The sequence below is a fragment of the Hippopotamus amphibius genome, chromosome 6, assembly GCF_030028045.1.
Source record: "Hippopotamus amphibius kiboko isolate mHipAmp2 chromosome 6, mHipAmp2.hap2, whole genome shotgun sequence".
Classification (NCBI taxonomy): domain Eukaryota; kingdom Metazoa; phylum Chordata; class Mammalia; order Artiodactyla; family Hippopotamidae; genus Hippopotamus; species Hippopotamus amphibius.
In genome coordinates, this window is record NC_080191.1 from 85,641,638 (window position 1) to 85,654,345 (window position 12,708).

At 31.8% G+C, this 12,708-nt stretch overlaps 1 protein-coding gene across 1 annotated transcript in view; it reads right to left on the reverse strand.

Moving 5' to 3' along the window:
• The window catches only part of ADGRB3 (adhesion G protein-coupled receptor B3), a 751,391-nt gene that overhangs the window by 465,922 nt on the left and 272,761 nt on the right, over nucleotides 1–12,708 (reverse strand). Inside the window, exon 2 of the mRNA XM_057740064.1 lies at nucleotides 3,177–3,287. Within this exon, the coding sequence (XP_057596047.1) occupies nucleotides 3,177–3,287 (111 nt within the window). The remainder of the gene's footprint in view (nucleotides 1–3,176; nucleotides 3,288–12,708) is intronic.

The following is a 12,708-nucleotide window of genomic DNA, read 5'->3' on the forward strand; positions in this document are numbered from 1 at the left end:
GATGGAAAGCTACCACATATTAGCTCTGTGACCTTGAGAAAGTCACTTTATTTCTCTGAACCTCTCAATAAAATGAGTAATACATCTATCTCAAAACCTATTTGTGAGGATTAAATGAGATAGGGATGAGACTGCATTTTAAACTACAAACAAAATATTAATATAAAATGTCACTAGTATGTTAAAAATCATAAAATTAGAAACGCACAATTTTATTTTTCTGTTTTAGATAACATGCTACATATTACTAATGTATATACTATTTTCCCCATGGGAATAAAATATTACTTTCCTAAACATGGATGTAAAATCATTTGATAACTATGATGTTAAAAAGCATCAGTAAGCATAATTAAGATGTGATCAGCCATCATGTTGGCATTTAACTTACAGATCTACATTAAATATCTATATCATAGTGCAGCTTTTCACTTCCCTTGACAGTAAATACAAGTGTGTCCTAGGCTATTTGAGTATTGTACATTTATGTCCAAACTAGCCTATCTCAATTACCAAACTGAATAAAGTGATCAAGTTATTTTGATAAAGTAATGCAACTTTACTAAATATTACTCTTCTAAAAAAATTGCCACTTACATTATTATCTTATAGAAAATTTGTTTTTAAATACAGGGTTGACTGATCAAACTGATTGAAGAGGCCAGGTTACTCATTTTGAGAAGTAATTCTTCAGTTATAAGGTCTGATAGCTTTTGTTTTGTTTTTCCTCATGACTAACATACAAATATACTGTGTTTTATTATTCAGTTTTCCCTCTATTGCATTATTCTTGTTCTCAAATTAATGTTATCATTGTTTATATGCAACATCAATTTCTTAGTTTGAAAGACAAATAGAAAAGTTTTATAAATAAAACTTAACTTTTGTAAAATTTTATTGTGTGATACTTCACTGTATTTATCCAGACTACCTTAACATCTGGAGAAAGTATAATTGCAGAAAATATTTAAGGAAAAAACAAAAACTTCTCTTTTTAGCTTTAAAATTGCCTCACGTCAAACCACATATTTTAAAAACTATTTTAAATAATGCAGTTTTCCAGTCTTTTATCAGTATCACTGTAATTTAAATTTAAAATGTCTTATACCTGTACTTACATTTGCCTACACTATATTTGGTTTAAGATGAAATAATAAATATGTATTATTCATTAATTAAAGCATCCGATCAACATTTTCGGGACTTTAATTTTGAAGTTCATTGACTTTTCTGACTTACTGTTAACAACATGGGGAAATAGTTTTAAAGCTCCTCATGGATCTATTTAACAGGCATTTCATTTATTTTATTAAATCACGTGTTACTACATATTAGATACAAAACAATGCCTGGAAAATAATGAGTAAATTAAAACCGAAATTAGTAATTCCTCACTAAGAAAACATAATGTTCCTTATGATTTGAATTTGCAAAAAGGTTCTCAGCTGAAAACTCTGAATTTTCTTGGTGTGTGTCACAGACAAATCCAAAAACTGAATTTATATAAAAAATCCTGGCCAAATTGCATAATATTTATGCATAAATTAATTTTGCTACATTATTGGAAATTTAAATTCTGGTTTATCATTTCATTATTAAGTGACCCCAATTTTAAGGAATTTCAGTAAACCAAAGTCTGAGAGTTCTTTTGCAAAAAGTCAGGATACCTCTAGGCAGAAACGCCCCATGAAATGGCACATGAAGGAGACTAAGTACTCAGCTCATGCCCTATCCCTTCATTTAGGGTCAAACATCCTCTAATCTCCAGTCAGTAGCTGAGACTTATTGATCCTTATAATGGAGAAAAATTCGTTTAGAAATATGAAAATTTGCCAGAACCTGGTCGTGCACTTTTGGACTTGTTGAATCAAATAGTAAAAATGTAAATCACCTTTTCTTAAGTAAGAAGATGCACGAAAAGCCATCCTGATAAGAAAGTTTTCTTCATTTCTGGACTTGGCTGTGACATATATTTTTAAAAAGCTAAAAATATGTTCTTAAGGTAGAATTTATTTTAAATGTTCTTCCTGTTCTGAGAATTCTTTGACCTACTTGCAACTAATGTATTCAAGTCTATTACTCACCCATTACCAAGAGCACAATTCATTAAGAATATTTGCATTTTTAAGTTGTAGATTCAAATCTAGTGTTCTGAATAAATATTATCCTAAGAATATACAAACTAAAGGAAATGTTCATTCTTCAAGGGAATGTCATGAAAATCAATCTGAATGTCATGTCAAAAAGCTGATCATGTACTTGAAAATTCTGTATTAATGGTAAAACACATCATCTAGATTGGAATGTACATGACTTTATGAAGACCTAGATAAAACTATTAGTTTGCAGTTTCCTGAAATAAAAGTGACAGCTGAAAATGTTCATAATACAGTTTAATCATGTTTTCATCTAAGAACGTTCTACATGGAAAGTAAAGAGGTGGAATTATAGCCCATTTATTATGATGAACCAAAAGAGGAATGCCTCTGTTTTTGTATATATATATGTATTTTTTTGGGGGGTGATGCATTTTAAAGTAACCTAATTTATTTAGGATTAAAAATGCTATAAACCAAAAAATCATCTTTGCTGATATTGAATTATTTGAAGTGTATTATAGCTTACTAATAAAGACTGTCAACTTCTTGTTATTTAGCTTATATAGCAAAACTATTTTCAAATTAAAGACATTAAATTCTAAAAAAGTTTCTAACTAATTGTTATACATTTTAACAATCAATTAATATTTATATGATGCATGACACTTGAAAAAATATTCAACATATGAAATATTAAATTTCATTAGCTAAAGTCCTACTTAACATTTTAATTCTGAAAAGTCCTAAAATAAGCAATGATTGATGAAATAACTTTGTTAACTTTCTTTAAAAGTTTAATGATACATTGTAAGTAGTACATTAACATAAGTAAATAATAATATGTAAATCCTAAATGTCCCGCACTGAAAGCAAAATAAATCTTACAAGTTTTTTGTGCACTTTTCAATTCACAGCTACTTCATTTATGGACTTTAACTGGTGACAAAAAAAAAAAAAAATGGCTCAAAAAAATATCAGCTCCAAAAACTGACAAATGTGCAGCAAAAGATCATGAAAACATGCAGTGGTTTCATTAAATTAACAACAATAAATAGAAAAATGTAACTAACGTATTACCAGTTTGTGCCATAAATTTAGCAGCATCAGCTTGTTCCTGAGGGACCCTTTTTTCATGAACAGATCGAGGTCGCTGACTTTTAATTGTATGATCTCCCATCATTCCAAATTCTAAAGACAGAATAAAGGTATATGAAAGCTCGTGTGTAGACATTTCTCACAAATTACATCACTGTCTCATGCAAGATGTTCCTACACAGACCTAGAAGTTACTGATTAAATCCACGATTCTGAATTTTGTAAGCTGATCTGCTTGGATTATTTCTAAACTCGTCAAAAAAATCTATAAACAAGAACAAGGTTTTAAGAAACAATAATAACAGTCAGTGAAATGACACATCAGGTTTCAAGTCAGCTTAATTAACAGAAATAGTGTACTCTTTTCTGATCATGTTTTGAAGCAATACATCAGAAAAAATACAGCCACAGTGCTAACTGCTGTTTTTCAGAGACAGAATCCTGACTGCAAAACAGCTGCTGCTTTGCTGAAGAGCAACACCCCCACATGTTTTTTCAGCACTTTCTTAAGAAGTGAGTAATCCTGTAACCTAGCTTACCTAAGGCAAACATTCACTTGATGGACTATTTTTCCAAAGATGAGGTTGCCCTTGGTATCCTTCAAAGCTTATAGAAAATGATGATTTAGATAATTCTCATTCTTTCCTGCCTTGTCCCCACATAATTCTTCATCCCTGTTCTAACTATTTGTAAGAGAGTGTTTTCTCTTTTAAAAGTTATGTTTAAGAAAGACAGTGACTCCAGGTATTCTGTTATTTAATCCTTTCAACATATACCTCCTAGGAAAGGAAAATAACCTGGGCCTAACTCAGATACAGATGGTGGAGAGAAAAAATAAGCTGAACCAAAGAATAGATTCCACATAGAATGTGTTTTTTAATCTATATGCTTAGAACTCTGTATGAGTTCCATGCTTATTTCACTGTTACTGTAAAATTATTTTAATAAAACCGAAGCCTGATGAATGGAGTGGTTGGTTCTAGCTCACAGGAGTGTAGGTGGGGGAAGAGCATTGCTGAGGGGCAGGGATCAGTGGTGCTCAGTGTTCTAAGAAAAGTGTTGGGCCTTTAAGACCAGGTCTTTTATACCTGACACAGATGACTGGGTAAAATATTGTCTACTGATAGTGCAGATAGATTGCTAGAACTAATAATGTCAACATTTGGGAATGGATAATTTCACCAGCTTATTGTTTTGGCTTTCCCCATCCATCTTTAAATAATCTTCTGCTAAAATATTACAATGTACCTTGTTCAATTAAGCAGCATATTTTTGTATGCACAACTCTGATCTTTTCTGTAAGGAGAAAAGACTAGCACGGGTTTTGTCCAGCGTGGAAGATTTCCTCATAAATATTAAAGTATGGCACCTGACAGATTAATTTGTCAGAAATTATTTCCAGATAGTCTACCCAAGAGAGCATCTCATGAGAAATCAGAGAAATCTACATGTGTGCTTGTTTTTGTCAGTTTAGACAAAATCCAAGGCAGGAAATGGAAATTTTTGTAAAATGTCAGTTGATTTAATCTTCTAAAACCCATCACTGTTTTCAATTACTGCCAACATCCTTTCATTCCATTTATTTCTGTGTATGGTATGTGCTGCCTAAACCCTGTTTCATGCTGCTAATGAGAAGCACCTAATCATATATCATTTAATGATTTTGGAAAGTGAATACTTAGAAAATTTATATCTAGACTCATGCACCATCCAATATTTTACAATATTATATATAACTGAAATTTCTCTGGATCTAAAATAACAAAAGAACTTTACCACTAATTTTTATTAACAGTATGTTTTACCTTCTGTCCTCTTGAATTTATCATTTAAATTGTGTACGTGTGTGTGTCTATCACTTAGGGCATCTAAGTCAGACCACATGCTCACATAAGTAATCTGGAGGCTCTGATGCTTACACTAAGGTAGTTTTGGCACCTGGAGAGCAAAGGACACCAAAAGAAAGTGTCCCATGCTTGCAACTTCCTAACTTTATTACCTATTCTAGTAGAAGGCAATTCTTCAACACAGCGGCAGAATGATAATAGCCTGCAATTTCTTTTCTAAGGGAAAACAGTTTACAGGGACTATGACCCTGAAATTTAGGGGTCTGAGAATATAGGTTGACACTGCTGAGATCATTTTAAAAGTATCATATTCAATTTTTAATGATTTCTGAAATTTAAACATGAGTAAAGTAATTATTTTTAAAAATAAGCATATTTCAGTGAACTACTTCATATTATTAGCTGGAATGTAATTGAAGCTTCTCAAATACAAATTACAAATTTTATATCACAAATTAAATTCCTATATTCTTCACTCTAGTCACTTCTACTTACTAATAATCAATGTTATATGAGCATTAGTGCTAATGCCTTATCACAGGTAACAGTATTTAAGAAATTCTTCAATCATCTATGGACTTTATTACATAATTTTTACACAATCAAAAGTTTAAAATAAAATTTTTGATTATTGCTATCGATATAATTTATATTAAAAATACTTAAAATTAAAACTATTAAATAATATGAAGTCTTGATGTAACTAAATTTCCTATCAGATAGAAGACATGCTAACAATTTAATTCTTTTTCTCAGGTGGAAAAGCAACACTATGGTGGTATTTTTTTGAATATTCTAGACTGCTTATTTCAGACCTAAAACAATCCTAATTTGGAAGTGAAACATGTAAATTTATCTAATTAAGTGAGTTTCTTTTGCCAATGATTATGTGCCAAATGTTTGAAAAACCATCTTTTTTGTTTAAGGGTTATTATCAATGGTAAAATTTAACAACAAATGTTATGGCTGAATCTGTATCTCACAATAGAATACTTTCAAAATATTGGTGTTCTCTCTCAAGAGGATATTATCTTCTTGGCTTATGAAAATTAAGGCCAACTGGATTATCCAAGCTTAGAAAAAGACACGCTATTATTTTTGCTTTTATTCTTCTACTTGGTAAATGTGGGTTGAGGTAAACCTTTAGCATGTTATGCTTTTCTGAATAATATAAGTTCCTTATGGCTATTGATTCATATTCAAATGATTCTGAGTTGGCAAAGATCATATACTACATTAGTTACATAAGAAAAACAGCATAGCCAAATAAAAAGATGATCTGCTTTGGTGAAAGCAATGAAAAGCAGGTTATGAAATCAAATGAAGTCATGTACAGCATAATATTGTGTATGCACATATGGTACATGGCTTATGAAAATACAGGGTTATTTCGTATATCCTTAGGTTGATGGTATCAATGAAGTGGTGGGTAAATAACTGTGTTCATGTATAAAAGTCATATGGCTTCTGTGTTTAGGCACATTTTCTAATATACACTCTTTCACTGTGCTTCTCAAGAAAGAGCAGTATTCTCTGGAAGTTCGATACAATCAAAATCACAGGAAAGAAAGGTTTTGAAAATCTGTTGCTTTATGTATAGTTTTATGTCTTTTCTTCCCCTATCCAGGAATATTATAAGTAAATCATTAAAAAAACAAATACACTTGAAAACTGACTCTTGGTAGTCATTTGTCAATTATGAAGTTTTTGTCTGGAAATCAAGGACTATAATAACGTTGTCATCAAAAAGTTAAAACACACATATATCCATTTGTTATTTTACCATGTGTTTATTCTTCAATGTATGGACAAGTAGAACGTCAGATTAGCTGATAACAGTTATTATTGCAATCTATCTTGCAATATAAATATTAACTTCACATTCTTAGATCGCTTTCCTCTGCACTTCCACAGAAACTACTCCAGCCCACTCTTGCTTCTCAAGAAACTCTGGAAGCTATGTCCTACTTTTATTCTACAGCCAAATTGCACTATTTTTTGTCATGGAAACGGTCGAGTCAACGCACCCTTTTTCTTATTTTCCTCCACTTGAAACACCTGCTCAGCCAGACTGGCCAGCCATAAAGCTCTCTCCAAGTCCACCTCCAATGGCACCGCCTCCGTGAACTAACCAGCCAATCAGAATCAGCCTCTGTCTGCCCTAACTTCCGTTATGCTCTGTGTCACTAATGGACTTTAAATTATTAGATTAAATGTCTTAATCCCCGAACTGGATTATAAAGTTCTCTGGGAAAGAAGTATGTCCTAAGAGTTTTAAAATCACTTCCGACTTTGCATATAACTGGGATTCAATATTTATTCTATAAATAAATTTCACGCTAAGAATTGCTTCTCCAAAAGGAAAATTTCTAGATGACTAGAACCATTTCTTTAACTTGTTTGGTGAATAGTTAAATGGGTAAAAAATAAAATTCTTAGTAAAGTACTTAAAAGTTAATTATGATCATGATTATGAAGGTCAACATTTCTTTGTCAACAGTTTTACTGTGGATAAATATATTCTGAGTATTATTTAAATAATTGAAACATTACTTTATTTAGAACTTAAATCTCATTGCCCCAAAACAAAGTTTAATGCCCTATAACAATGCTTAATTTTTGTCAATAAACATTTATCAATTACTTACTGTGTTAGGTATTAAAAATACAAAGATAAGTAAGAAATAGTCTCTGATATTCACACACCCAAGAAAACTTGCTAAACATGGCCTTAATCTTTGAAATACATAACATTATTTACCTTAATCAAAACATTAAGCTACTCTTGTATGTTATTAAATTTGTTCATTTATTTTTACACTTATTGGAAACAGAGTTGGCAAAATTATTTTGCATGAAGATTTTCTGTGTGCATAAGATATCTTGGAGATATTTAGGTAGTGAAGAGGAGCCCAGATCATCAGTCATTATGATATCCTTCTGTTTTCTGAGATTAATTTTAAAATATTTTTTGAACTATGATTAAACTTAAAAATTGCTTTCTCTCCCTCACCAACTATTTGTTGAGTGCCTATATAGTTAGGCGCTTTATGAAAACATAGAGTTGACTGGGGGAAAGAGTGTATTATCTTTCAGAGTCTACATCATCAAAGATATTTCTAGAACTGGTATAAATTACTGGAAACAAGGAATTTTAAAATTAGACATTATTAGTTGGAATTCCAAAGAATGTTGGTTAAAAAATACTTTTTACTGTTAATTATAAATATGCTAACTTCATTTTCCCAAAGAAGCAAACAGGAATAGAATAAGTGGATGAAAGACAATTTCCAAAGAATTATTTCAAATTAATGACAATTATATAATCAATATCAGGAAATATTTAGATAAGATAAATTTTGAGAATATCCATAGTATTAATATTATTCATAGTATATTATTAATATAGTAAGAAATATTTAAAGTAAACTAACACATGTTAAGAAATATTAGAAATCTGAGAGTTCCACCATTAAAATTTAAAAGGTTAATTGATATTCTTTCCTTCAAATTAATTATTGGTTCTGTTGCTATAATTAGATACCTGGTATATAGGCACCAAGGTGCTATTTATTACAATAATAAAACAGAATCTTGCTTTTCCAAACACTCCCACTGAAATGATTTTATTACATGGTTGGCCATGACTCTGTTAAGTAAATAGGTGATTTTATGGCACTTCTAAAATGGACAAAACATAGTATAATCAAAGGATATTCTACTAGTATATTTACAGAAAAAAAATTAAATGATCAGATGCTTTCATTTAAGTTGTTAAATTATGAAACCCAAAATATTTTATAGAAGTGATTGTCAAATATATTTAGTGTCTATACACTTACACAATGAGCATATATACTAATTTATTTTATTTCCAAATAGAAGTTTTGAAATAATTACATATAATGATAGATTATTTTAGGTCTTTTTAAACATGTATTCAAAAATTATATTATAAAACATCTTACCTAGAATGATTCAGAACATTGGGGTGTAAATCATCATTTTTATACTTACTCTCTCTTACTTCTGGGAAATGTTACTAAATTGGATGCACAGTTCTATGTAAGAAATCATTGATGTGTGAAATCATGTAGGCATTATTTGTTAATATTTATTTTATATTATCCAATTGCATTTTATGATCTCATCTCTTTTTGAGATAACTATTGAATTTTTATAAATATTAGTAATGGTGTGCTTGAAAGTTACTTTTATTTGTTAGTGATAAGTAAAATAAATGTAGAAGCACATAAATAATAAAAGCAATTCTACTTCCAATAGTAAACTACTAGCATTCATCTTTTCTTGTTGACCTGTATCAGAATTTAATTTAGCATTTTAGCACATCAACAGCAAAATCAGATGCTATGCTGTGAGTTCCAGCACCTTTGGTAGGGGACTAACACCCTCACACTGTTAAGATTTGAATAATCTTATTGCTAATGTGGCCCAATAAGATCTTAGGGAATCTGAATTACAAGAAAGTGAACTGGGTTGTCCCTGGTTGAAGCATTTCTGTATTTTCCTAACGAGAACAGGGCTGGCTTGTTTTCCTGCCAAGCTCTCAGACATGCAGTGGGAATCAGGTCCACAGAAAGCTTCTTTTAGGCCTTATTAAGAACCCTGGAAAGTATCTACATCTGATTAAATGTGAAACTTTTGTAGCATTTTAAGAGGCAATGAGTGAGAAATCATAGTTCGATTTCAATTTTAGATAGATTACTGTAATTGAGGAATGGAAAGCAGATTCTAGTGAAACAAAATTAGAGGTAACATAAACTATGAAGAGCTACTGCAACTGTCCATGTACAACGATTTGTGATTGGATAGGGGGTCGGATTTGATGGATACATCGCCAGGAGCTCCTAAGCTTGGGGGAGCAACTGAATGGGGTACCCCCATTAGATAAGAATCAGAAGGACACACCGAATACTGGCCAGTCCCAGCTTACTGCAGGTTGAGTACATCTTTGCACCATTGGATACAAATTGTTGGCAACTAGAGCAATTTTCAGTGCCCCAAAAGTTTACCGGAAAGTGTTTTACAAGAAAGTAACACATTTAGTATGCTTAAAAAGTGACACTTTTAGTATGACATTTTTGATAGATGTTACCTTCGTATATATAACATCATGCATGTTGTATTATATATATTATATTATGCATTTATTTAGAATGTTTAAGAAAAATGATTCCTCTATTATTTTTTTAATTAAGCTCATATCCAGATGGGACTTTTCAACTTGCTAAAGTTCAATCTCATTTACTATAACAGTATAGTGCAGAATAATCTAACTTAAAGCAATATCACTGAATGCATATTTACTGAAAGAAATAATTTAATAATATAATCTGTGAAAATAATTAGTACATTCTATACTTCAACTGAAAGTTAAAAGATTAGATAAATGGTTGCTTGACCAAAACATTTATATATGTGTGTGTGTGTGTGTGTGTGTGTGTATACACATACCCACTGTATATATATACATGCACAGTGGATAATACATGAAATGGATTTTTCATGTTTTTGTCATAGGCACTGGTATCTGAATAATTCTGAAACATATTTATTGCACTTAAATTACATTCACTTGATTCACATGATCTCAAGGTTGTACCTGGAGGTAAGAAAGGAGAATTTTCTCTGTCATTTATGTTTTTTAACTTGTCCATTTTGTTCCTACAGAATTTCTTTTTTACACTAGAAAAATACTGAAAATATTATCCACATGTATTCATGCATCCCTGAAAAATAAGCTACAGTATTAAGAGAATAGTTAAGATGGTATTATAGTTATTTTTAGAAATTACTGTAAACACTATATGTATGTCTTAGTGGAATCATTTAGATTTTTTTTGGTCTATTTTCTATCAACATACAACACCCCTATTCATCCAGATTAGTGCTTTTTGTTTCCAGTTTTGCTTGATATTAATACTATTACTGGTGCTTTAACATCTTTGTCTGCTACATCTTTTTCCATATGTTTTCTACTCTTCAGTGTCATTTTGCTTTAAGCATATATCTTATATAAAACATGTATAGTTGTATTTTAAAAATCCCATCTGATCCTCTTCCCTTTAGTAGGAAATTAAACCCACTGACATTTATTGTATTTATTATAATGCTGGACTTATTTCTTCTATCTTATATTAGGATTTCTCTTTAGCATATTTTCTTATTCTTTCTTCATTTTTCCCCTATTTAAATTTTTTCGGATTAATAGGAATTTTCGGTTACATTTTTTTCTCTAGATATCCTTCTTCAATTATTCAAGTGCTGTGCACTAATTTTATCATATGTACTTAAATAAAACTTTAAACCTATCAATATCTATAGTGAAACTGTACCTGTACTCTTACCCAAACCAAGACAAGAATTTGAGTGTCTATCCATGTCCCACTGTCTTGATACTCATGTATCATTCATTTCCAAGTTCATTTCCAAATTATTGTCCATTGTGCTGCAATAATTAGACTTAACTATTAGTCTCAACTATTAGTCTATTAGTATTAATTTCTCTGTTGATCTCCTTTCTTAGATTTGTTTTTAATTTTGCTCAAGTACATCCTTTAACAGAGAAGGATCTGAAATTGACTCATTTTGCCAGGACATTTGAATACTAGTTTGGCTTGACCTAGAAATTTAAGGTTAAGAAGTCTTATCTTAGTTCCCAGACCAAGGATCCAACCCGGGCCCCCAGCAGTGAAAGCACTGAGTCCTAACCACTGGACCACCAGGGAATTCCCAAGGTTGAGAAGTTGTTTTCTCACTGAATTTTGATGATAACTTGTACCCTGAATGCGAGTATCCAGTGTTGCCTGTGACATATCTCCTGGTAAGAAAATCTGCTTTTCTTTCTGAAAGGCTTTTTTTTTTGGGGGGGGGGGGAGGGTGCCTTTTTTTCTTGAAGTTCTGAAATTAACCAACACATGTCTAGACATCAGTCTTTCTCACTCAGCTTACTTGGTACTCTGTTCCCTTTCTATACAAGCACCAGTCCTACAGCTGAGCACACTTGAGAGCTTTACTCCTGGGCCAACTCCCTCTTTTCTTGTTTTCCTTCCATATCTGGCGTGGAGGTTGGAGTTACTGCAAGCTGTCCTCTGCTTCCATCCCAGCCCCTCTGTATCCACTAAGAACTTCCTCTGAGAAAATTCAACCCCTGATTTCTGACTATTAAAGGGTAAGTGCAAACCATGTTACTTTCCAATTCGTCCTCTGAAGAGTTCTCTTTCTTACTTACATAAACCTTTCAAAAGCATATCCTCTAATTCCTCACTTTCCCCTTGCCCAATAATGTCAGGCAATCTGACTTCAAGCCTCCTCTCCTAAATGAAACTTCTCTCTGGAAAGTCAGTTACCTGTTAGAAACTCACCTTCATCTTGATTCCTTCAGCATTTGACACCCTCCCCCGTCCCACAACTTTTCCTAAAATGTTCACCTCCCTTGGTTTTCAAAGCTGACAATTTGATTTTCTTCCTCCTTTTGACTACTTTCTGTCTCCTCCATTGCCTTAGTAACTCTTCATCCCCTAAAAGCTAACTTTTCCCTTTAGGATTCATCTCAACCCTCTCTCCCACCCATTCCTACAGACTAGGCTATTGCTTTTGCGCAAACAACCATCAGTCTCCCACTCCTGTAGGCTGAGCTACATCTT